General features: G+C 52.6%; 1 protein-coding gene across 1 annotated transcript in view; it reads left to right on the plus strand.

Annotated features, from left to right (window-relative positions):
• The window catches only part of SHB (SH2 domain containing adaptor protein B), a 139,836-nt gene that overhangs the window by 42,248 nt on the left and 71,069 nt on the right, over positions 1 to 26,519 (plus strand). The window contains 1 exon segment of the mRNA XM_007107112.4: positions 7,539 to 7,659. Within this exon segment, the coding sequence (XP_007107174.3) occupies positions 7,539 to 7,659 (121 nt within the window).

Genomic DNA, 26,519 nt, shown 5'->3' on the forward strand with positions numbered 1-26,519 from the left:
GGGACAGGGAGAGGGAAGCAGGGACTGCTTGCTTGTATCTCTGCATGGGGCGGGGTGTCCCTATAACCCTGCGTGTGTCACAGCCCGGTTCTGTGGACCCCTCCGAGCCCTGGACGCAGGCGTAGACCGGGAGCACGCTGCTGTCTCAGCACGTGGAGGGTGGCCCTGAGGTTCTCTACCTCTTAGCCAGGTGCCCCGACTAGGTGCATCTTACCCAAAACATAAAAGGGGAAAAAAGGATCATTCACAAACATTTTTCTTTTTGTGGTTGAGAAATGTGACAGCTGTTGTCATGCCTAATTGCAGCCAATTTTCTCTGTGTAATCACTGGGGCCTCAGCTGGGGTTTCTTCTCAGCTGAGAAGAAACCCCAGCTTGTTTTGTCCTCCCGACTAGATTTTCAGCTTCTCGTGGGCAGAGACCCCAGCTTGGCTCCCAGAAGGTGCCACCATAGCCTATTCTTTATAAACTACTGTCACGTCCCCAAATCATGTCATTATTTGCTTTTCAGAACATTCATGTGAAGTTGAGAAAGCAGACAATTTTGCCCCGTTTCACAAATGAATTGCTGAAGCTCAAAAAGATAAAGCAGGTTGCTCAGAGTTACCCAGGGAGGGTGTAGTAGAGCCAGCTCAGGTCCAGAACTCTCTGTCTTGGCTGTTTCTGCTTGGCTGTGTCCTTTCTGTGGTGCCACCCGCCTTTCTGTGTTTTTGCACAGCCCCAGGCAACTGCTGCAGCCCAGCTGCCGCTGGGCAGCCTTGGGGCTTTGGAATTGCCACCTGCCTCGGTCACAGTGGAGTTTCTGCAAACAGCCACCCACCAAGGCGTTATGTGTTACCTTTCATGGATCTCTTGAAGGCTGTGTTCTGCTGTGGGGCAGCCGAAGCTGCGCTAAGGAACAGAGCACAGACAGGTGGTATCCAGTTGCCTGACCTTGACCCAAAGCAGATGCCCACCTTAGAGGCTCTGCTTGGACAGCCAAATGGCTGGCGCTTCAGTGCCCAGGCAATGTGTCCTTTTATTAGCTGTTAGATGTCCTTCCTGACTCACTGAGTTTGCTTCTGTATAGTTCTCAGTCTATACAGAACATCTGTCCACTGCCTCTTCTCCAGGCAGCCCCCGGTCATTGGAAGCTCTCTTCAAACCCCCAGATCCCTGTTTTGTTAACGCCATCTCTTGGTCGGCATGGCAACAGAGCCTCCATCTTGGGGACATCAGGCCTGCTAGGGCCTGTGTCACAGTGGGTCCCAAAGGAAGACCAGGACTCCAGCCTGCCGGTCCGCTGATGGGGGCAGAAGCATGGAGCCATCTGACTGCTGCTGCCATCTCACGCCCTGCACGCTGTTTGCTCCCCTTCCAGGAGCCCTCCTGACTCCCAGAGTTGGGGAGAGGGCCGGGCTGCCCCTATTCCAGAGGACTCTGTGGCTCCTGGGTTTCAAGCTGGCAAGCCAACACATAGCGCCCCAGGCTGTCCTCTCACTGTTCCCCCCTCCCCCCGCACAAACGGCAGGCCAGTCACACACCAGCCTGGATTTTTCAGCCAGGTGTGTTGAATTATGATAGGGTCAGCACCTATCACCTCCCTAAGACAGACAGAGCACCTCTCCTCTTAGCTGTTCTCTAAACTGGCTCGAATGCGAGGGGGCTTGGTCATTTTATCTGGGGCTCCTGACCTTTCTGAGATGTGCCCAGCACTTTGCAGGCTTATATAAACATGATGGAGGGAGCAACAACTTCATCAGTTATCAGATTCCCAAAGAGATCCATGACCCCCAAACCGTTAAGAAAGCTAACGCATAGTCTTAATGGTGAATTGATGAGGAAGTGGTCCAACTGGGACCATGTAGAACATTCCCAGGTTTGTTCACATGCAGTTTGTTTTGGAGTAGAGCAGGAAGAAGTCATGGGCTCGGAAAGGACCCAGGACCTCATGGGGTGCCGCCCCCTCACTTTCCAGTGAGAGGAGAGCAGCACAGGGTGGGGGAGACTTGTCTTGCCTCATCCCACAAGTGGCTGAGCTGGGGCAGCCCGATGCCAGTTCCCACAGACAGCAGAGCATAGGTGCCTGTATGGCTTGGAGGGGCACTGCCTGTGGGGCAGTGGGGACAGTGCAGGCCACCCACTCCTGGAAGGTGGCGGCTACTCCATCTCCTGTCCCTTTTTTTTTTTTTTTTTTTAGCAGGTTTGAGTGATTTTTATCAGGGATACCGGTATATTTCAGCAGTGGCTTCTCTCCGCAGTCCCACCAGCCTTCCCTGGAGCCAGGTAATCTTCCTGGAGAGTTTGCTGAGAGCCAGCTAGTCTTGTTCTGAAAGGGTCTGTGCTTCCAAAGTGAGAGACTTGCACATCCTCACGGCCAGGGCAAGCTTTGGCCCGGGCTCCCCTCCTGGACAGGTCAGGGTCTTGCCTCCCACGCTGCTCAAGCGTGTTGCTCAATCCGGGCCAGTCCTCAGGATTGCACAGAGGATGCCATTACCCCTGCGTCTCAGATTCTGGAGATGGACCAAGGCGTGCTGGATCATCTCTTACTCCAGTTGACCCCCAGGGAAGAAAGCAAGAAAGAGCTGCATTTAACACTGACTTCTTGCTTCACTTTAATGAACAAGGCTGAGAAATATCTAGGAAAAGTGGAACTCCAGAGTAGTATTGGGAGGCTTAGCTTTAGATTGGTGGGCAAGGGGGCTGGCTCTAACTTAGCCTTTCCCAAACTTTAATCATAAGAATCACCTGGGTTGCTTATGAAATATACAAGTTATTAGGGCTAGGAATCTGGTTTTTTTTAACAAGTGTCATTCCTATCTCCAGGCAAGTTTGGGAAGCAGTTTATCTACTGTACTGAAAATAACCTGTGAAGAGGAGTGCTTTGGAAAAGTTTAGCTTTGCTTATAGTATGTTAATAAGTTTTTCTTGTTTGAAAAATACGTTAACATTACATACAAGTCTCGGGCTTCCCTGGTGGCGCAGTGGTTGAGAGTCCGCCTGCCGATGCAGGGAACATGGGTTCTTATAGTATGTTAATAAGTTTTTCTTGTTTGAAAAATACGTTAACATTACATACAAGTCTCGGGCTTCCCTGGTGGCGCAGTGGTTGAGAGTCCGCCTGCCGATGCAGGGAACATGGGTCCGTGCCCCGGCCCGGGAAGATTCCACATGCAGCGGAGCGGCTGGGCCCGTGAGCCATGGCCGCTGAGCCTGCACGTCCGGAGCCTGTGCTCCACAACAGGAGAGGCCACAGCAGTGAGAGGGCCGCGTACCGCAAAAAGCAAACAAACAAACAAACAAAACATACAAGTCTCCTTTTATTTTCCTTTCATTACCCAACTACCAGTCCTTCCCTCCTCCCAGAGGTGTCAGCTTGAAGTGCCTGTCTCCCCAGACATTTTTGTTAAATTAAATAGAGATACAGGTTTTTGTTTAATTTTCATAAATAGGTATCATCTCTTTTTGGGGGGGGTGCCATGCCGCTCGGCTTGTGGGGTCTTAGTTCCTTGACCAGGGGTTGAACCCAGGCCCCCAGCAGTGAAAGCACTGAGTCCTAACCACTGGACTGCCAGGGAATTCCCAATCATCTTGTATTTACCATTCTGCAGCCTGCTTTTTTCCACTCAAAGCTATGTCTTGAGCACTATGTATAGAGCTATAGAGCGACTACTTTCTTTTTTTTAACCTGCTACATAATATCCCGTAGTGTGAAACTGGCATGGTTTATTTAGCAATCCCCCTATTGATGGGCATAGTAGGTGCTTGCAGTTTCTCCTTATTACTTGCTCCAGTGAGCATCCTTGCCCATGTCTCCTTGTGCACATTTGGGAATAAATACTGAAATGTGAAATTGTTGGGTTAATCCATGTGCATTTTTGGATTTTAATGGATGCTCCCAAAGTTATCCTTCACAGTGACCCTAACCAATTTACCTTTCCACCCAGAGCCTATGGAGAGGAACCAGTTCTCAACGCAGGTGCCACTGTCTCACTAAAGCATATGGGCATGTGGCCAAGTGGAGACACCCACTTTCCACTTCCCTTTGGGGATAAATTGGAAGACTACCTCCTATCATGAAACTAAATCCCCAAGAAAAAACACCCAGGCCTCAGACTGCTGGAAGGGAGGGACCAGTTCCACCCAGCAGTGTATGCAAAGCAGAAAGGAGGCTTGTGGAGCTCCAGTCTGCAGCCAGCTCCCAGAGCCTTGTCAGAGAGGCATTGGGTGTGCTGGAATTCTAGAATCCTCCGGACTGCAGTGGGCCATGTACAAACATGGGAGGTTGGAACAGGTGTCTCGAGGACACACCCCCAGCTCCCAGTTTCACTGCTTTATGAGCCTGTAAAAGTCCTTCAGGGGCACTGGCTAACCTGGGGTCTCCAATTTTGTTTGACAGCAAGAAAAGGCCTGCCTGGGGTTTAGCCATAACCCTGCTTCTTTTTTCAGAGAAGGGCCGGTATGCCTATCCCAGGAGGCCAAGAAAGCAAAAGAGGGTGTGTTCTATGAGTTAGGTAGCCACACTCTGACAGCCCATCTCTCTGCTGCTCTGTTCCATGGTGGAATGGTGGGACCAGTGGCCTGGGTTCCCCCTCAGCTCTGCTCCTGCCCTGTGAAGGCAAGCAAGCCATCTGAAGGGTTCAGTGCCATGTTGGGTTTTTGCCAATCCAGGATCAAAATCAAGGAAGGCTTCTCATGTGCCCAAGTGGCCTGACCTGTGGAGGAGTCCCGGCTTGCCTGAATTGTTTAATTAGATTTAAGAGACTTGTCCGCTAACTGGGACATTTTAAAGCAAAGCAAAAGCAACCCCCCCAGGAATCCAAGCCCACTCCTGGGCAAACTCGTTTCCTTTCTTTTAACTCAGAAAATCAACAGCCTTCACTCAAGCCCCCTGCCTGGCCATCCTGACTTACAGTGTCCCTGGGTCACACTAGCCAGTGCTTGCACCTGAGGCCTGTGGCACGTTGCACGGCACTCTGGTTAAACTCCCCACTCAACTCTCCTAACACCTGGTTAAATTTTTACTCCAAAAACAGGGACATGATTTTGTGAAAGGTCAGAGAGCTCAGTGATTGTTTGCTGAGTTTCACGTTGCTCAAACCTCACATTCCCTCCCCTCTACCAACCTCACTTTGAAGTTTGAAAGGAAATTGATTAAATATACATTTTAGGAACCTTCCGATTTGCTTCTTAAACTAACAGAATTCTAAACTTTTTTTTTTTAAACGGAAGGATTTTCAACTGTCAGCAGGTATAACTGGAACCATATGTCAGCAGAGACCAAGAGCTTTTCCTGGTTTTAGGATTTGTAAATTCTTATTGAAACGGAAGTAAGCAGGGCAGGCAGCCGGAGGGCCCCCGTGACAGCCCACGCTCAGATCTCATTTTAATTAGAAAATACAGATAGTGCCTGCTGAACCGAAGGCCTCCCAGAGCTCCCATCCCAGGGCGAACAAAGATTTGGTTTACATCCTGCTAGCCTCTGTGTTTGCAAATCATAGAACACTTCCGGGAGGAGCTGGAATGTTGATTTCTAGATTACGGAGAGAGTGCAGCCCAGCACCCTCCCCAGCTAATCCCCTCAAGTGATTTTGTTTTCTTGGGGAAACATTTGCTCCCTTCTTCATTGCAGAATAGGCGGAGGGTGTTCATGCTGAAAAGAGACAGTAAGGAAGGCCGGGATGAGAGAAATGAGATTAGATGTCATCCACAGCAGGTTCATCATTTTCTCTTTTGGACTTCAGGCCCCTTGAACTCTGAGACCCGAAACCCTACATGCACTGGATTGGCATTTGAGCTGTTCTGTATGACAGTGGTTCACTTGTCTAGTTTTCTCCCTAATGTGTTCTGCAAGTGGTAGGGTAGAAATGTCCTATGAAAGACATGGCGGGCCCTAGCGCTCCCTCTCCCCCATCTCTCCCTGCCTGGTGTCATTTGAGCTCAGTGAGTCTCCAGAAAGGCCACGATTACAGTGTCAGCATCTGGAAGCTCCCCTGCTGGCCCTGGAGCCTGACCCATGGCCACAGTGGAGCGGTGGCAGCCGGGCTACACATGCTCAGACTGCGGGCGCTCCAGCCTTGGGTCTTCCACTGATAAGCCTGCTCTTCTTAGGGTAGCAGTAACTGCTATATGCTATGCCTCCCGTCGGCCCTCCCGGCCACACGCCAGTGACAGGGCTGCAGGCATCACATTCCCAGCAGCTGGAGGTCACTCGCTCATGCTGCCAGGGTTGCTGCCACAAACTGCCATTACCCGGCAGACAAAGGGGGATTTTCCCTTCCCCTGGGTTTACAGGCTGCTCAAATGCTTTACATTCCAGGAGCTGGAAGAGAGTGGAGGCTCCTGTGGTTTCTAATTAACCCCACAATTTAAATAACAATTCATGAAACCCCAAGGGTTGAGAGAAAAGCTAACCTACCCCCTCCGGAGAGAGGCAGCTGGGTGGCCCTGGCTGGGAGGCTGAGGACTTGCCCTTTGCCAGATGTGTGACCAAAGGGGCAGAAGTCACAGTGAGTTTGTGGTGGAGCAAGGGTGCATTGAAAGGGAACGGGTTTGGCGGGTTCCTGTCATGTCCTCTCTGGTGAGGGTGTCCCTCCTGAAGGTTAGGTAGTCAGAAATGGGAGGAAAAGTTGCTCTGTTTACTCTTAGCCTCCAACTGAGAATTTTTACCCTTCTCCAGGGAAAATGTGGAACTTTGAAGTGTTCAAAACTCAGATTCTCACACTCTTAGGGGACTCCCCTGCTGTCCCCACTGCCTAGCCCCAGGTGACTGCTCTGTTTGTTGTGGAACTTTGCTGTTTTCTGGAATACAGACAAGTGAGGAGTCCAGGAAGGGCTCTGGGAGGCAGAGGGTCCAGCCAAGGTGCCCGCTCTGGACCTCAGTTTCCCCGTCTGTCATGGAAGGGTCTTCTGATGTGTTGCTTCCAAGGCCCTCGCTGGCCTTGGCAGTCTATCCATTCATCCCTGAGCTGCTTTGGTGTTTCCACTGGGCCTGTCTGGGGCCTCAGTCATCTTTGCAGAGCGTTGATCTCACCAAATTGTTGCCTGGTTACCCAAGGGATGGTTGTGTTCCAGATTTGGGGAAAATGGAACGCTGGACATAATTATCTCTAGGCAAGCTCTTCTAGGCCTCAGCCAGCACCAGGAGCATGTCAGCATTTCTAGGCTCTCTGCGAGCTCATTTCCAACTTTCCTCCATTTCCATTCCATTAAATCGAGCAAGTCACATTCCCCAAAGACACCTTCCAAGTTCTTGCCTCTGTGCTTCTGTACCAAGATGCCCTTCTGTTCTCACTTCACTGTGCCCGGAGCAGCCACCCTACATGTGCAGGCTCAGGCCCCTCCCTTACGATGGAGCACTGCAGCATGGGTCCCTTGTCACCCCTGCAAGAATCAGAGTTCCCTGAGGGTGGGCACCAGTTCAGATTCCTGTCTCTACCTCCTACTCCTTGCTCATCTGGCACAGGCTCAGTTTACATTTGTTGCAGCAAAGCCTGGCTGTGAACAGAAGTGAAGTAGACAGCCACAGGTGGACTCACACGCTTGCCATCTTCCTTTCAGGTGACCATCGCTGATGACTACTCGGATCCCTTTGATGCCAAGAATGATCTCAAAAGCAAAGCGGGAAAGGGGGAGAGTGCTGGCTACATGGAGCCCTACGAGGCACAGAGGATCATGACAGGTAAGCAGAGCCCTTGGCACAGAGACTTGCAACTCAGCAGGGAGGCAGACGGGCCCTGTGGTCACCCACCAGCCTCCAGAGGTGAAGGTGTGTACCTTCAAGGTGGTGGTTGGGGGGCAGTGCCGTGTTGAATCTTTACCACAGTTTATCTGTTTGTGTTTCACTGACCTCAGGAAGAAACTGGCAGGGCACAGTGACAGTCCAGATACCAGGGTTCCAAGTACAGTTAACCAAGATAGGGACTAAGAAGTACATGGGGAAGAGCGGGGGAAAGTTCTCTTAGAAATTTCGGATTAAAGAAAGATACAGCACTTGAGATGGAAAACTTAGCTTGGAACTTCCTAGCAGCCAGGGCAATAAAAGCAACAGGCTGGGTCACCTTGCTTTTATTACCTAGTAGAAGGGGGCAGACTAGATCATTAGGGACAGAATTATCCCTGGCCCCATACAAGAAAATCTTTGCTTTAGGGCTGGAAGCAGCTTAAAGAATCATGGTCTACGTGGCAGGTTTACAGGAAACACAGAGACTTTCCTCCTTTGGCTGTTTTCCTATTGGCCCTTGATGATAAAACCTGTCAGAGCAATGTTGTAGGGCCCAGGAGAATGTGGCCAGGTATGTGGTATCCTGGGGGTCTCTTTTTGCCAGGATAATACTTGGAGCATCTTTAAAGAATGAGCAGTTATCAGATATCAGCCATCTCAACAGACCCCAGGCATGGGCGGATGGTAGGGAGATCACGGGCAGAGGAGAAACCCCCCATGAACGTCCTCCTGGCTCAGGAGGATGGTCCAGGCACAGAAGAGCAGCTGTGTGGGTTGGCCCCCTCTGACCCTGCACAGGACAGTGATATGAGCAGAGACACCACGTGCTGCAGAGCGCGGGCAGGTAGCCCCCTGCCCCCAAATTTTGAGGCCTAGTGAGTTGGTGCCCTGTGTGTCTCGGGATTTGGGATTCAGGTGCCTCCTTCTGTGACTCTGTTATTGTTTATTTGTGTTCATGTCTTTGAGCACTTTCTCTTGATTCCTTCTGAATTAGAAGGAAGAAGGGAGGGACTTCCCTGGCAGTCCAGTGGTTAAGACTCTGTGCTTCCACTACAGGGGGCATGGGTTCGAGCCCCGGTTGGGGAACTAAGATCCAGCATGTGGACCGGCCAAAAAATTAAAAAAAAAAAAATATATATATATATATGTGTGTGTGTGTGTGTATTTTTTTTTTTTTTTGCGGTACGCGGGCCTCTCACCGCCGTGGCCTCTCCCATTGTGGAGCACAGGCTCCGGACGCGCAGGTCCAGCAGCCACGGCCCACGGGTCCAGCCGCTCCGCGGCACGTGGGATCCTCCCGGACCGGGGCACGAACCCGCATCCCCTGAATTGGCAGGCGGACTCTCAACCACTGCGCCACCAGGGAAGCCCCCAATAAAATATTTTTTAAAAAAGAAGAAGAAGGAGGAGGAAGGGAAGAAACAGTTACTGAGCACTTAGCACATTCTGGGCCCGCGTTGAACGTTAGTTCTCGGGCTGTGGAGACCCTGTAGGATAATTGCTGAAGAATCTGCGTGTGAGTCCAGGCCCTGCTTCCAGGACTCTGCCTCATGCTCTTCCTGCTCATGGAAAGCAATTCTCTGGCCACCAGTGTGGCCTCCAGAACACATGGCCACTTTTTGAAGGGCTGAGGCAGGAAGCAATTGACCCGAGGGACTTCGGCCAGCCTGCTGGAGGGCCACCTCTTGTGGCCGTTCCCATCTTTCTAGTCTCTCCTGGCAAAGTGGCCTCCATGGGCGGCAAGAGCCCAAGAGCTGAGCATGTGTTTGGGGCCGGGGTCCCAAGGTGGGGAGCAGCCTGTTCTCTTCCAGCAACTCAGGAAAGCAGATCTGCTGGTGGAGTCTTTACCTCAGGCCTGTAGGTATACCCACTCCCGCCATCATGCCCCATCACCTCCACCCACGTGCCAGCACCCCCATTAGGCTCAGAGAAGCAGCCCCGAGCCCAGCTCAGGCCTCAGGGCCAGTGGTGGCAGCCGTGGCCCTGCGCCTCCCTGTAGCTTCCACTAGTCTTGCACTCTGGGCCTTGGCCTGGGTTAAAGGAGTGGTGGGTCCAGGAGTAACTTTGGGACACTGGCACATTCAGACGTCAGGGCAGCAAAGGATCTTTGAGGTCATCCAAACCCAACAGCCTTATTTTACAGTTGGGGAAACTGAGGCTAGGAGGGAGAGGGACTTGCCCGAGGACACGAAGTAAGTTGGAGGCGGACTGGCCGGCATGGCCTGTGCTCAGCAGGGCAGGCTTTGGGGTTGAGTGCTGAAGGAGGTGTAATGTTGAGTTTGATGCCCAGGTATCCGGGCATGAGGAAATGGCAGGAGCTGTTGAGGCTGGAAGCCTCTGCCAGGTCCCAGGCTCCATACTGGGCCCCTTGACATACACACTCTTTAAACCTCACTGTGTCCCTGCAAAGGAGGTGTTGTCTCATTTCACAGGTGAGGGAGACTGAGGACAAGTCACTTCCCTGGGGTCACACCAGCAGAAGGGAGAGGCCCAGAACAGCATCTTTGGAACATGGGGGCAGGGGGCTAAAGGGGATGGGTGGGAACATCTGCTGGGACTTTGGGGAGGGTCCGCCACTGCTCAGCGTCTTTGGAGTGGAGCTGGGCCCCTCCTGGGTGCTGCCATGGACCCCAGCAGTAAGGAGCTGATTAACTGGGTGGAATTCTCCTGTGAGACTTTGACTTTTTAATGAGGCGCACCCAGGGGGGCCAGGTCCAAGGCAGGGCAGTGTGAGTTTACTGGAAATCTGTTAGGATCTCAGGCATTCTCTCTCCAAAGAAGCATCCTTCTCTTTGCTGCTCTGTGCTTTCTTCCTACCTTGGAGATTATGCCCAAATTTACCCGTGTTTTTGTTTTTAAGGAAATACGTGATTAAACAGGACGTTTTCTGGGTGTAATGACCTTGCAGCAGCTCTCTTTGACTTGGAATTCTTTGTGTGTAACATCACCATCACCGCAGTGACTGATGGCAGGGATGGGGGCTGGGTTAGCCAGCACCACATAAATGTTCCAGGAAGTAGCTCACTGAGCTGCCACGAAGCTCCCAGGGGAGGGGGAGGTGAGAGAGGTGGAGCAGGGGGTGTGGCACAGAACAAGTTATATTCAGCCTTTTAGGGTGCCCTTTTTTTTTGATGCTGTAACATTTATGTGTATGAGTACACGTAGCTTCTAGTAGCGAGGCAGGCATCTTTGGTACGTAAGACTAATGCTGCCAGGGGAATTCCAGTGGTTAGGACTCCATGCTCTCACTGTTGAGGGCCAGGTTCAATCCCTGGTTGGGGAACTAAGATCCCACAAGCCTTGTGGCCAAAAAAACAACAACAACAACAAAGAAAAAGAATAATGCTGCCAGAAAGAGCATGGCTTCTCTGTCTGAGATGGCGTGCATCTCTGTACTGGTTTGAAAGGAGACCAGACTGGAGTCAAGCAGATCTGGGACGTCCACTTGTCACCTAAGTGACCCCTGGGCCTCAGTTTCCCCCTGAGAAGCAGTAGCCTTGGAGTGAGCAGTCAGTAGTACTTCTAGCTGCTTTTGGCTGTGAACTGGCTGTTTGACCCTGCGCAGCACATTCTGTGCCTCTGTTTTTCCCTGTTTAAGGAATGATGGGTCAATAATAACAGCAACAGCAGTGGAGGCCACTGCTAAGTTCTCTCGTACTTGTTTACAGCTCTTGGTGTGAATTCTCATTGGATCTTCAGCGTCACTCTTTGAAGTGTAGGTGCCCATTTTACCAATAAACTGAGGCACAGAGAGACTAAGTAACTAGTCCAAGGCAACACAGCCGGGTAGTCAGTTGGGGGGCTGTGTGCCAAGGCCCGGTTTAACTGCTACACAGGACTTCTCTCCAGGGCCCGTCCAGCCCTCGTGCACTCCCTGGAGCTTGATCTTCAGACTCCCCAGCATGGCCGATGTGGCCTGTGATTAAGTGGTAAGGTTTTGTCCTCTGTGTCCTTGGCACCATGCAGCAGGTGGTGGGGAGCTTGTGGGAGGTGTGATTTTGTGAACAGAGAACTCGGCCCAGCCCATTGGCTGTAGCTAGGATGGAGGGCATGGAGAAGCATGCCTGTTTTTCTAGGGGCTCCTCTTACCCCCTTCTCTCTGTCTGCCTTATCTTACCCTCTCCCACAGACTCCCCTTTGTGTAAACCACAGGAATTAGGTTCTGGATCCAAACGGGAGGCTCAGCTCTCCGTGGCACCTCAGAACCCATGTATGCCTGGGCCTCATTTTCTGGCCCCATCACCTCTGTCACCTCAGCAGCAGCTCTGGAGGTGTTTCCTTAACACCCTAGGGCTCTATGGAACCCAGTTGGAAAGCTAGTGACCCAGTCCAAGCTTTCCTTTTTATAGGTAGGAAAACTGAGACTCAAAAAAGTCATGATCCTTTTGAGATTTTTTTTTTTTAAGAAGATGTTGTGGGTAGGAGTTTATTAATTAATTTATTTATTTTTGCCGTGTTGGGTCTTCGTTTCTGTGCGAGGGCTTTCTCTAGTTGTGGCAAGCGGGGGCCACTCTTCTTTGCGGTGCGCAGGCCTCTCGTTGCGGAGCACAGGCTCCAGACGTGCAGGCTCAGTAGTTGTGGTGCACGGGCTTAGTTGCTCCGCAGCATGTGGGATCCTCCCAGACCAGGGCTCGAACCCGTGTCCCCTGCATTAGCAGGCAGATTCTCAACCACTGCGCCACCAGGGAAGCCCGAGATTTTTTTTTTTTAACACACTGATTAAATGTGAAGCTGTCTTGTGAGGCAGTGAGTTGCCCATCCCTAGAGGCATCCAAGCAGAGGCAAGACAACCAGCACTGGGAGACGATATGAAGGTAGTTAAGTCTCAGATGTGTGGTTGGTTCAAGCTACCCCTGAGGTCTGTGTCAATCCTGAGCTCCAAGATGTCATGATTCACTGTGTCCTCCCCCATCATTAGACACCCAGGATCAGCCCCACGAAGGGAGCACCTGAGACCAACTCTGAATAGGAGAGGATCTGGTTAGGGCTGGCAGCTTCCTTTCTTAGTGCCAGCCTGACTCATGCCAACTGTGCAGTCCTGGTTCCGCTTTTCGTCTTTCTTGGCCCATCTCTTGAGGTCAGATTCTGGTTTTGGCCTTTTGAGGTCAGATTCTGGTTTTGGCCTTTTCCATGTGTGAATTGAAGAGGAAGTATCACACCACTTCTTGGTTTCCTTTCTGCTCCCTTGTCTATATATTTGGCGTCCCCAGGCCAAACCTCCCACTGAGCTGATAGGTAGGCCACCTCTCTCCAAATCCCTGCTTAGCAGCCCATTCTTTCCCTCTTCCCTGAGACTTGATCCTGGGGCTTGAGGGCACCTGTAGCACAGAGACCTGCTGATGTGGTGGGAAGGGTGCTGGGCTCTTTTTTTTTTTTTTTTTTTTGGCCGGGCCACACGGCATGTAGGATCTCAGTTCCCCGACCAGGGATCAAACCGGTACCGCCTGCATTGGAAGCTCGGAGTCTTAACCACTGGACTGCCAGAGAAGTCCAGGGTGCTGGGCTCTGAGTCAGGCTGACTTGGATGACTGTGTGTGTCAGGATGCTTAGCTTGTTGGGGGCTGCTTTGTAAAATAGGGCACACAACACTGATGTGAGTCTTGGGTGGAGGAACAAACTTTGTACATGTGCTTGAGATTATTGATATTGGGGGACAGAGGGCCTGTTTGGTTCTTCACGTTGTTTTCTGTGCTGTTGAATTCTCTGGCCAGTCCCTGTAGGGGCCCCTGCCCACTTGGAGGTGGGTGGCAGGACACTGGAGCATGTGGTCCCTAGCCCCTCTGCGGTACCCTTGGTACCCTGGAGCCCTTGCTAAGCCCTGCTATGTTGGAATCTGGACCGTATAACCTGGGCAAATAGTGCCCCTGCCTTTAGCAATAATATCCATGAAGCAGGGAGACAGGCATGGACCTGGGTGGCTGGTTGGTGCACAGAGGTGAGCAGGTGAATCTCCAGGAGTTCAGAGGAGAGACCACAGCTTCTAGTTTGGGCCATCCAAGTGGGGTGGGAGGTGGGCCTGGCAACCAGGCGGAGGGAAGAGCTTGAGCAAAGGCATGGAGGTGTGGGAATTCTCTGCTGGAGAGGAGTGGCAGGAGATGAGGCTTTTGATAGGATCCTGATAGGAAAAGCACATGGGGCAAGAGCTTGTAAAGTCAGATTGTATCATGAGGCCCTAGTTAGCCTAAAGGTGCAGAATATTTCTCACCTGGGATCCTTCTTCCCCAGGCCTTCAGCCCCAGGAATTCTTAGAGGTACCCAAGGTGGTGGTGGTGGTGACAAGGACGGTGATAATTTGTTTTTTCAGAGGGCTTTCCTCTCTGCCAGGCACTGCTCCAAACACTTTCCATGATTAGCTCATTTAATCCTCCCAAGGAGCCTGTGAGGTATAGGTACTACTGTCATCCCCATTTTATAGATGAGAATGCTGAGTCTCAGAAAGGTTAAGTAAGCAGTAAAACCAGGAAAAGCAGCGCCATCTGGAGCCCTTGCCTTCAGCTGAAACACTATCACATCCGTCCTGGACTCCCAGAGGGTCTGCAGAAATAACTGGGAATTTTACAGTTACTTAGGCCTCATTTTTAGGTGTGACTCTCATCCCCCCACCCCCTCCCTGTCCTATATAAAATTGTTCAAAGTGTCATCTCACAGGATGAATCATATAAGTATTAATTGAAAGCATTTTCATATAAATTTTAATATGTAAGCAATTGTGCATTAAAAATTCCTTAGCATGTTTTTATTATTAAATCAACTTTATAGCACAATAAGAGGAAATTAAAAGAAAGCCATTTCACACACAGCCCCACTGCCCTGGCGTGGCCGTTTTCCTTGCTTTTAAGACTTGCCTTCTGCTCTTTTAAGCTCCATGTGCTTATAGGCACGCTCCAGGTAAAGCCAGTCACCGATTTTTAAGGCAGGGGGTGGAGGTGTCCTTTTGTATCTTCTCTTCCTCTGGCATGGCCTATTCTAACAGCAACATGCTTTCCTTCCAAGAGAATGGTGGTTGTGCACCTCCTTCAAGTCTCTGTATTCCAGTGCTGGCCTGTTTCAGGAGGAAGGAGGCAGGAAATGTGGATTCTAGCCCTGGCTCTGCCCTGGTCTGCTGTGTGACCAAGGCAGGTTGCTTCCCCTCTCTGGGCCTCAGTTCCCTCATCTGAAAAATCAGATTCTGCCTTTTTTCCTGGGCTCCATGAGGATCTTTATAAGCACTTAGGTTCCCCGCTTCTGTGGTCACATTGGGCTTCTCCAGCTGCCCTGGTCAGGACTGCACCTTCCCCCACTCCACCCCCACCCACTTCCACTTGGCACCAGCCCAGGTCTTGCCAGGTTGTGAGGAAGAGCTGGCCCTGGCACCATCCCAGGAATGTGCATGCTGCCCTCTGCTCTCAGGACAGACAGGGCTGGGAGCTGCAGGTCTGCACCCTCTGAACAGCCAGCATCCAGAGGCCTTTCATGGAGCTGCTATTCTTGAATCCCAGAATAAAAGCCCCAAAGACCTGCAAATGCTTCTCAGAGAATGGGCCCTCTTGAGTCTTGACTGGCCATCAGAGAGGTCACCTCCAGCCACCCTACCTGAGATTTCTGCCTTCCTTGCATGTTCACTGTCATCTCTGCCCTCCTGGCTCAAGGCAACATTGTTTTTTTTTTTAAATTGAAATATAGTTGATTTACAACGTGTTAATTTCCACTGTACAGTAAAGTGATTCAGTTATACATATATATACATTCTTTTTAAAATATTCTTTTCCATTATGATTTATCACAAAATATTGAATATAATTCCCTGTGCTATATACAGTAGGACCTTGTTGTTTATCCATTCTATATATAATAGTTTGAGGCAGCACTGTTTTCCTGTCCTTTTGGTGGCAGGAAAGTAGAGGGCCTTTCTGTCTGGGCCCTGAGCCCAGGCCCTTCCAGCTCCACAGTGCCCGTGGACTCTGCTCAGAGAATGTCCATGCACTAGCCTCTCTTCCTCACCTGGCCTGCTCTGCCGCCCTGCTACCCGAACAGTCTTCACACCCTTCATTCCCCTCACCCTCTGCAGGCCCCGTGCTCCTCCCTGGCCTGCCTGCTCTCCAAGTCGCCTCAGGCTTCAGCCTGTCCTGGGGGTCACAGCTGTCCGCCGGCTGGGGGATGTCAGGCTGGAGCTGTCCTTGAAGAGCAGTCTTTCTGTCTTGCATCCTCTTTCCATTTGAGGCCCAGAGAGGGGTACAAGCTGGCCAGAGTCACACAGCAGCAAGCCGCAGAGCAGGTCTCCTGACTTCTAACATAGGGCTCCTGGTCTGGTTTTGAAATGTTTGGAAACCTGCCCTTGCCCACTCCTGCCTGACAGATAGAAGGCTCAGTCATGGACTGTGCATAGGTCCCTGGCTGGTCTATCATTTACCAGAATGACTTACCTACTGGACAGGAAGGAGACAATCAAGTGTAAATAGATTTTGTATTAGTCACCCGATGACTTTCCTGTTCTTGAGAAACAGCACAGCTCACACACACGCCCAGCGGTGCTTTACCTGCTGAGCTCCAGGCCCAGGGAGGCCCAGTGGGGAGGGGAGCTGCCGAGGAAGACAGCAGGAAGCCCAAGTTCCCATGGTGACCAGTGAGCCCACACTGGCAGTTGCTTCCTATTCTCTCACCCCACATGCCCCTTGCCCTTTTGACCCTTGACACTGAGCTTGTTCAGCTTTTCAGGAAAGTTGCGACAGGACTGGGACAGGCCGCGGAAAGCTGACAGTCATTGACAGCATTCCTGCTGTGTGCCAGACCTCGGTCCCTGCCCTCCAGGTGCCCCCTGGCGCATAGGGAAGGTTGACAAGGACCCAGACAAACACGGATGTCTGTAGTAGAAAACAGCCCAAGCAGAGTGATACTAGAAAGAGAACAGAGGAAGGGGTGCTAGGGGTCCTGAAGACCAGTGTGGGCTCTGCAGAGAGGGGGTATTGAGCAGAGCCACACTTGACGTCTTGACCCAAAGTTGCCTTCCCATCAAGGCCTTCCCTGGCCACTTAACCTACATTTCAACCCATCCCCAACACTTCTCACCCCCCTTCTCTGCTTGGTTTTTGTTCCTTAACTCTGCTTACTATTTAGCATACTATATATTTTACTCACACTTTATCTGTTTATAGTCTGTCTGCCACTAAGATGTGGGTTTCACAGGGGCAGAAATGTCTGCTTTGTTCCTGCTGTAGCCTCAGTAGCTGAAGTAGTATGTGGCACAAAGTAGGGGCTCAGTAAATATTTGTTGAATTCATGAGGCTATTAATTAATTCCAGGGACCCAGGGCTGGTAGACAGATGTGCTGGGGGGCCCCCTCGGGAGCCCAGAGACATCCCATCCTCCTCTGGAAAATGCCAGATCTGGAAAGTCTGAGTTTAACCAGTTGCTAAATGGGCAGAAAGGCAGAGAAGGAGCTGGCTTGTTGGAGCTGGGAGCTGGGAGTTGGGTGGGAGTCAGGCAGAAGACCCTTGGTGCCTTGCTCCGTCTTGGAGATCAGTTCTGTCTCCATGCTGGTGGGCTACCTGAGGTCTCTGGTGTGCCTCCTCTCTCTGTTCCCTCCCTGGCGGAGAACTTCTTGAAGGGGAGGACTGGGTCTTACCCATCCCCATGTCTCCTCTGGGCCCAGTACATATTTACCAGTTGAATGAATGACCCCAGGAATACAAGTCTATGTGGAGAATAAATGAACGAAAAGGAAGCAAACAGTAAACAACTACTTGCTATAAGAAACTTTTTCCATTTGCCAAGACACAGTTGTCTGAAGTCACAGGGCCTTAGTCAGGGAGCAAAGTGCGACGCATGTGTTCGTTGGATGGGTGTTTGCAAGAGTCCACTGTGTGTTGGCACTGTTCTGTGCTCTAGGGGTTGAGCAGTGAACAAAGCAGAGTCCCTGTTCTTGTGAAGCTTTCACCGTGGGTACAGGATCAAAGGGGAGTGTTACATAACTGTGATTCCCATAAACTCATTTCTGGGAACTCTGGTACTGAGAGGTCTGTATCCCAGACACTCTGCAGCCTCTGGTCACTTCAGCTCAAGGGCTGTCTCAAAGTCAAGCGCAGATTGGAGGCTTGTCCCCAGAGCCCTGACCACCTTCAGGAGGTACGATGGTCTCAGTGCTCTTTGGGGTTTGAGGGGCACAGCTTTGGCCCAGTGGCTGCCTGCCATGTTCCTCTCTCTTCTTGGCCTCAGTGAAGGAGCACAGACTCTGGGGGTTGTCATGGATTTTCCCAGAGCAGCAAGCACCATCCTGTGGGCTGGCACCAGCCTCACAGGGGTGAGAGCCCAGACCCCGGGAACGCAGCCCCTAACTCCTCTCTCTCTCCTGGCAGCTGTGAGAGAAACGGGCATCCTCCCAAAGGTGGAAATGAAAGAACGGGAATGTGAAATAGAGGAGCTCACCTCCCCATCCCTGTCTCTTGCCCTTTAGAATTCCAGAGAGACATTAAAAGATCTGAAGGCACAGAAACTGATGGAAATGCCTGTCCAAAAGTAGACTCAGGTCAATTGGCAGCAAAGTTTCTGGCATCCTCTGCCCACCCACCAGCACGCCTCGTGTGTGGGCAGAGCGTGGAGGTTGCGGGGGACACCACCCATCCTGAGCAGGTTAAGAAGTTGTTTAGGACGTTGTGCCGCCTGGGTGCATAGGATGGACTAGAGCAGAGAGAAGCGCAAGAGGCAGCGAGACTGGTTCTGTGGTTCTGTGGCTACGACAGTCATCCAGGCCAGGGGACTGAGGCTGGAGCCAGGGCTGTGGCTGAGGGGTGCTGCAGGTGGGAGCAGGTGGGTAGGGCGGAAGAGCTTGCCAGCCTTGGGGTGCAGTTGGTGAGAGGGAGGGAGGAGCTGGGACCCTAGTGAGTGAGAGGATGAGAGTGTCAGTTACCTGATGGGGACTGTCCTATCCAAGAAGGGGAGGGAGGTTCTTGTGGGGGGATTGAGTGGGTTCAGATGTGGCACCGTTGCATTCATGTGTTCAGAGGAGGGCCCCAGGGGAGAGGAGCTGGTTTGCAGGGGCTGCCCAAGCAGACCGCCCGCCATAGTTTCTGCCCCACCAGAAGCCTGAAGAGGGAGATGTAGTGATTTGCCCCACACCCTATTATTTGACTAATTAATTAGTACCCTCCTCTAACTAAGACTCAGCTTGGCTTTCTGGAAGTTTGTAGCCATGACAGAGGGCTGTATTTAAAGGGCCCTTTTGTAGATTATGCCGGGAATCTCCCTAAGGCTCTGGGAGGAAGCAGTGTCATTATTTCCATTTTGCAGATGAGAAAGCTGAGTCATGGAGGCTACCTGGAACTGTGCCGAATTCCAGGCCCCCTCTCCCTGCAGGGTCAGTGCCTGGCCGCGCAAGAGAAGGATGCTGACTAACAGCGGGTTTGCGTTTTTTTGATGCAGCCTTTCTGTCTAAGGGGTAACAGGTGCCTGAAGTCCAGTCCTCCTCCTCTTCCTCCTCCTGGGTAGTCCTGCCTTTCAACTCTTTCACCTGGCTTAGTCTGTGTTTTAATGTGGTACTCTGCCTCCTTTTTGGTCCTTTTCCAAAACTGGCAGTGTGAGCATCATAAATAAACAAAATGCCTTTTTTCTCTCCCTTCTAGAATGCAGGCTTCTAACTGTACCTGGCAACCAAAAAAGTGATGCACTGGAGAAGGGGTCACCTTCTGGGGCCCTGGCCTTACTGTGGGTGCTCCCTGGCCCGGTTCCACAGTAGCTCTTTGTGCAATCTCACTGGTACAGCGCTTACCACATTGCTTTGTCATTTATCTGCTGGGTTGGGGGCCCCCTGGAGGACAGGGACCACAGGGCTTGGAACTCTTGCCCTCAGACTGTCGGCACCCGGTGCTTGAGATATTGGCCCAGAACTTTCCGGTAAAGAATGTGCTGGTTTTGGTGGAGTGTTGTGAAATGATTGGTAAACTCTTCCCCCAAGATTAGAGCTTTCAGGTCTCGAGCTGGGTCACGAGTCTCCAGTCGATTCACCCCTCCATCCTGGCCAGTGGGTCCCCCGGTCCCTCTCGCTGATCCTGGGCTCAGCTTACTGCCTGTGCCTCTGTAGGTTCACTCCCATCACCAGGCCTCAGGTCTCCATGCAGGGACTGGCATGTACACGCGTGTCCCTGAGCCCCAACCGCAGAGCGCTCCAGATTGGGTGTCCTTTCAAGTCTGCGCTGTCCTTGTCACCCTCCCTTGGCCCTTGGTGTCACCAGCTTCCCACCGCCCCCGCCAGCTGGGTGCCCAAGTGTCTGAGCCCTCGTCTCCCTCACATGACCAGCCTTCCTCATGCCTTTCCTCAGCACCAGCATCCCGCCTGCCGAAGCTGGGACACCTCTGGCCTGACCCAGCTGATTTTCCCAGCCAGCAGGCCCGGCACAGTGCCGGGTAGGGGAGAGTCTGCTCCTGTCCATCTCTTCTTCACTGAGTTCCAACTCGTTGCCTTTACTCACGCTCTTCCTTCCCTTCTAACCCCAGCTCAGCCTGCCAGCTCAGGGTCGCCTTCCCTCGAAGCCCTTCCATCCCCACCAACAAGCCTCTTTCTAAGTCAGAACTGACTGGTCAGCATCCAATCAGGAACCCTGCCCTGCAGAACTCCCTCCTCAGCCTCCCTAAGGCCCAGGGAGGCAGTACCTGGAGTTGTTTCCATTTTACTGGTGAGGAAGCTGGAGCAACTGCCAGGGGCCATGAAGAGGATTTCTGGCATCCTGGGAACTATGTTCCCAAGGCCAGGCAGGGGCAGGTCAGGTGGTCAGTGGGGTAGGGGAAGGACCCTGGGCTGAGGATGGTGGAGACAGGGACAGCAGCTGTAGGGTCAGACTGGATGGATCGATGGGGGCCAGCTCCCACCCTCCTCAGTGACAAAGAGCAGAAACCTGAAGGGGGGCGGGTGTCGCTCCAGCAGCAACTTCACAACTCAGCAGAACTGCAAACAGCCAGTGGGCGACAGCGCCCCTCTGCCCACTCCACCCCCGCCTTCCTTGGCCTCTTCTAGGGCCTTATTCCCATTCGCTAGCTCAGAGCTGCTTCCTTGGAGTCTGCGAGGGAAAGAGTTAATGCTGGGCCCTGCTTCTCTTGGGGTGGTTGGAGTATGGGGAGTGCGGTGCCAGAGCAGGTAAGATAGAGGAGGGGCAGCCCCGCCCTTCCAGGTGAAGCTGAGGAGGGGGCTTTGTCCAGCATCTGTTGAGCCCCAGTTGGGCTGGGCATTTGGAGCACACCTGGGCCTGCCCCCGGAAGACCATTCCAGTGGGAGGTGGCACGTGCCGTGGAACTGCGTCAGTGGTTGAGGAGGTGTGGGCCTAGAAGTGAGTACCTGGGGGCTGCGGGAGAGGGCACAGACTGGTCTGCTTGGGTTGGGGGGGCGTGGGTTAGAACAGTCTCCTCCACCTGGTGACTGGGCTGGGAAGGGTGGTGGGAGTAAAGGCAGCGAGCGGCGAGGCCCAGCCCCGTGCGCCAAGGAGGCCTGGGAGGAGCTGCCGGACTGTCCCAACAGACCCCAAGGAGGCCCCAGTGTTTTGCTGAGGAGGCCTCAGAATTGTGAAAAGCACCCACCCGGGGCAGTCACCTAGGCTGTTGGCTCGCCCACCTCTGCCCAGTCCCCCTCACCCCACCCCCAGCTCAGCCTAGGCTTTCAGGCAAAGGAACCTTGTTGAATTGAGCCTCAGAGAAAATCCGGCAATGTTTTCATTGTTTTCATAATTTACACCCAGAAATTAGGAGGTAGGGTTTGTTTGTTATTAATACACTCAGCCTGTTTGACCCCTAGACTTGAAACTAATTTTCATCTGGACCAAGATGTGCTGTAAATCCCAAGGATCCCAGTGCTAATGAAAAGCTCCAGGCGGCCCTTTGGGCCCCTGCCCCATGCCCTGCCTCAGTCCTGAACATTCGCAGGAGAAGGGCGGAATCTCCTGGGCTGAGACCGAGGAATCACCTTTGGTTTCATGAAAACCTGAGGCTTCACAGCTTCCCAGGGGTTTGGTGCCCAGTCCTGGAGTCCGCACGAAGTAGTGCTTCATCTGAAATCCACCGTTGGTTTTTAGCTGCCTTTGACCTGAACTGTGTGTGGTGCTGTTTGAAAAACTTGAACTCGGGTGTTAGAACCTTTCCCCTCTCTGGAAATCATCCTTCATAGAGTGAGGATTTTAGAGCTGTGCTAGACTTGGGAACTATCTGGTCCTCCCTCGTTTTACAGGTGAAGAAACAGAAGGCCTTCGGGGTGGGGTAGGGCTGCCACTGAGTGGTGGAGAGATGAGTCCAGGGCTCCTTCCAGTCCCCACAGTGTTGTTTGGTAAGTGATCCAAGGCCTCGTGAAGCCGGTGTCCCCTTGTTTCTGGGGAGTTCCTTACCATAAATGACCCATCTTCCCCGCTTCATGCATCCCTCAGGCTTTGCAGTGGCCGGCACCTGTGGGAGGTGTCGCCTCTGTCCGGTCCTGGGGGAGAATGAAACTTCTCGCCCCCCACCCCTGCCTTCCTCTGCTGGAGCCCCATCTAGGTCAGTCCTTCACTCTGCCTCTGGGGCCCCGTCTGCAGGCAGTGATGTCTCTTCCTTCTCTGGGACTCAGGAGTCTACAAGGAAAACATCCTTGTTTCAGGAAATCTGTGGGTCTGTGGAATATTTCTAATTACTATTGTCAGATTAGTTGGTCTTTCTCTCATTTTCTTCCAGGACCTTGGCTATCAGTTATACACATGGAGTGATTGTCATAAAAGTTTACATTTACTTTTCCTTTTACTGATTATAAAGTGCTTTTTAAAACATTATCTCATTTCATCTTCAGAATGACCCTGGAGGCAGCCCAGTTATTCTCGCTGTTGAGACAGAGAAACTGCAAACTAGGGAATAGAGGCAGCCCGCACAGAGTCACCCAGCAGCAGGGCTGGCACGTGCGCTCAAGTCTCGGGGTGCCAGGTCCAGTGTTCACTTGCTATATCACATCAGGCCCTGTCCCTGCCCCTTTCTTTCATTGACTGGAGCCTGTGCTCTGAGCTGCATCCTACAGGACAGGTCATGGGAGTTAAAGACAGTCACAGCCACTCCTGCCCTTCAGAACTCACCTCTTATCTACAGAGGCCTCAGCGGGGAAGTGCGGGTGAACTGCTGTGTGCGCAAGTCAGCATTCAGACTCGTTGACGGACACTGGGGGAGAGAGATCTGCGTGACGGTGAGTGCGTGGCCTCTAGGGGAACCAACCTGGGTTCCCTCTGGAGCCAGCCGGCCCTCCTTCCTGCTCTCAGGTCAGGGGCTGCCTGTCAGCCCCTTGTCCCCCGGCCACACCTGGTCTCATCCTGCAGTGAGGCGGGACTGCAGAGGACCCAGCTCTCCTGGATGAGGCTTCCAGGTCAAACTGTCCAAAGGGCTGGGCCTACAAGAGCCACCCAAAGCTAAAGGACAGGGCTGCCCAGGGCCTCCCCGTCCACAGAGACCCCATGTGTTTTCACACACAGGGTGAGGGGAGGCACAGTCGTGTCTGGAAAGAGCCCTGGGTTTGACGCTAGACGCGGAGCTATAATTATCATCTTTAATTACACGACAGTGCCTCTGCCAGGGAGACGTGCTGGCCGATTATCTCCTCTCCTGATAAGGGTGGTTCCATCTCCCTTTATAAGTACTGACATAAACAGCACACATGCACTTGAGATTTCAAAATTATGAAAGGCCCATTCAGAGTCGCCTACCAAGGACCCCTGGCTTCTTTTCCCAGAGAAAGGGGCCAGCCAGGTGGAAGCCATACAAGTGCTTTCTTGCTGGCTGCTGAAAAAGAATGCCCGCTTACCTCTGTGTTGCCTTGATCTTTAACACTAGAAGAAAAGAACACACCTTTTTCCCGATGCTTAAAAACAGAAGAATAGTAGAAAATCACGTAACAATAGCCGTTGTGTTTGTGTTGATGTCCTGAACACATCTATGCTCCTTGATTCTCACACCACCCTGGGGACGTAGACAGGGCACATGGTGTTATCCCCATTATGTAGCTGGGGAGACGAAGGCTCAGAGAGGTTAAGGCACTTTCCTGAAATCACACAAGAAACCAGGACTGGAGCCCAGTACCTGACCATAAGCCGGGCTTCCACACACACAGGGCAGTTTCTGTGGTTCATTTTGGGAGCTCCCTCAACCCCTGATGGTCTGGGGCTCTCGTGTTGCAGGTAAAGCCATTCTGGCCCAGGGTACCTTGCACATTATAGGGCTCTGATGAGGGCAGCCCCCAGAGACTTTGGAGGGCAAATCATGCTAGAGTCCCCAGGTGGACAGATTAGCCCCGTGTTGCAGACGGAATCCTGCCTGGCCTCAGAGCAGGTCCACCAGGGCAGGAGCACGCAGTGCAGGAGACATGGAGGCTCCGTGGAACACCCGCCCAACTCTCTGCCCCCGGCCCTGTTCTCCGGGCAGCCAAGAGGCCCCTCACCCCAGCCCGTCTGTAAAACATGAGGAGTATCAGTCCAGCACCCTGCCCACTACCCTGGGTCAGAGTGAGGGGCAACCTGCCCTGAAGATGTGAGTTCAGGGCCTTCCAACATCAGTTTGTGTCATAGTCACATGGGGAAGCGAGGGGAGGTGTGTGTGCCGTGTTGAAAATGCAGATTCCTAGGCTCCGCTCCTTATAGGCTCACTGGGACCCAGGAATCTGCATTTTAATAGCTGGCTCCATGACTCTGGGACAGATGGTCCCATGGTTTGAGAGGCCCTGCTTTAGCCTGGGGTCTCCTTCAATTCCTGGCACTCTGGTCTGGTCTGCCAGCAACATCGCACTCCCTGACTTCTTGCCTCACTCTCTTTCTCCCTCCACTGCAGGGGTGTGGACATCCATTCTGGTGTCTCCTTGACATCCCTCTCTGCGAATCCTGAGCACCGGGGGCTGCAGAGAGGAGCAGAAACCCCTGCTCTGGGAGTGGGCAGTGTCAGGGGCCCAGGCTCGCAAGCTCATCTTGTTAGCTTCACAGCTGTGATCTTACAGTGAGAATCTTGTAAATCTTTGAGTGGCCAGATAGAACGAGGCCAGGGTGGAGGGTGTGTTATGGTTTGGGGGAGGAATCGTGAGCTGAAGGACTCTGGAGCTCATCCCAGCACCGCTGACTCCTGGTTTGAGTGTGGGCAAGGCACTGCCCCTCGGGGCCTCTTTTTCCCTGTCTCTAAAGTCAAAGCTTCGACCTGATCCTGAGGTGACTTAAGTGCTGATCTCCTCTGGTGGCGGCAGTAGCAGCAGTAAGACACACTAGGAGCTCACAGATCCCACTGGGCCTAAGGACATGATCCCCCACCCCCACCCCCACCCCCACACACAGAGAAGCCCTCTCGGGCTCTGCCTGCTGGGCTGCAGCCTTTGTTTGCTTGTCACCAGTCATGATCAGACCTTCGCACGCCCTGTTTCACTCGGTGTCGGCAGCTTCCACTCAGCACCCTGGAAACCTGTTTGTGAGCCGAAGCCACACTAGAGACCCTGTGGGATGTCTTTCCATAGACGACTGCTTCCTAATGGAGAAAATTTCACCGTGCCCACTTAAAAAAATTTTTTTTCTTAATATATATTTTAAAGGGCTGTCATTTTGCATGTGCGTCATCCCAGTAAAGAGGAGCAGCATTTGAGCCCCTGGGTACCCTTGGGTACCCTGTGTCCCTGCAGCACATGTCATTCCCCTCTGAAGAGGGGAGCTCTCAGAGAGGGTGGGGGGGGAAGTGTCGAGGACCAAGTGAGGGGCCACGAGCCAACCTCCCCTCTCACCCCTCCCAGATCCCTCCTTCTTGCTGTCACCAGATGATTTCCCCAGACATGGCCTGACAGTGTCACTCCCCTGCCCATAGTCCTTCACTGAGCCCCAGAGACCCAGGTGCAGACTTTCCAGGCCTTCCTCAAGCCACGCCTCCCTCTGCACCCCACTCAGGGACCCCGGGCTCCAGGCAACACCTGCAACACCTCCCTACTCTCCTGTGTCAGTTCTCACCATAACCTCCTTCTCCCAGGAGCCTTCCCCAAGCTCCTTGCTCCCACAGGACTCACATAATGCTTCTCATTCCTCTTTTCCTGTTCCTGCTTCTGAGTTCTGAGTGAGCCTCTCTCTCCTCCAGCAGCCTGGACAGGGCCTGAGTCATTCCCCAGAGTCTAGCATGGTGCCCAGCACTTGGGAAGAGCTTGTTGAAACGGGATGAAAACAGGCCTTTCCTCCACATGCGTCTGAGCCTTGCCTTTGAAGTTGGTTTAATGGCTGCAAACGTAATAATCAGTTGGGATGTTCGATCTCCTGTTTGTCCCTGAAAAATGAGCACACACACACAAATAATGATTTTGAGGCTGTCAGAGCACATGTTCTCCTGAATGTGAAAACAGGTGATGCAGAGACAGTTGGCCTCACCCTGGTGGGAGATGTCGCGGGTCTCTGGAGTGTCTGTGGTTCAGGGAAGTTTACAGTTTATGGAGCTGTTTGTGGTCGGGGAGTCCAGGCCAGCGGGGTAGCAGTCTGGTCTGACCCCAGCCCTAGTGATTCCCCCCTGCCAGTGAGCTGCCGGCTGCTGGTCACTGGTGCCTTGGAATCGTATCTCTGAGATCTCAGAGCAATAGGAACAGAGAGGTAAGCGGGGTGTCACTTTACAAGGGAAAGAAGCTCTGCCCCAGCAAGATGCAGCAAGTGCCCATCACACGGCTTGCCTGCCTCCCAGCTCTATCGGCTTTGTTATACTCCGGGGGTACCAGGAGCCAGGAGGAAACATGGCTCCTGTTGTCCCCACCCCTATTTCAGGGCCCTCTGTCCTTCAGTGGGGTCCTACCTGACCTCAGGTGTCCACAGCCCTGTTGTCCATTCTCCCACTTGCCCTTGTCACAGTGAGAAGCT

Source organism: Physeter macrocephalus, chromosome 9 (genome assembly GCF_002837175.3).
Source record: "Physeter macrocephalus isolate SW-GA chromosome 9, ASM283717v5, whole genome shotgun sequence".
In the NCBI taxonomy this organism is placed as follows: Eukaryota; Metazoa; Chordata; class Mammalia; order Artiodactyla; family Physeteridae; genus Physeter; species Physeter macrocephalus.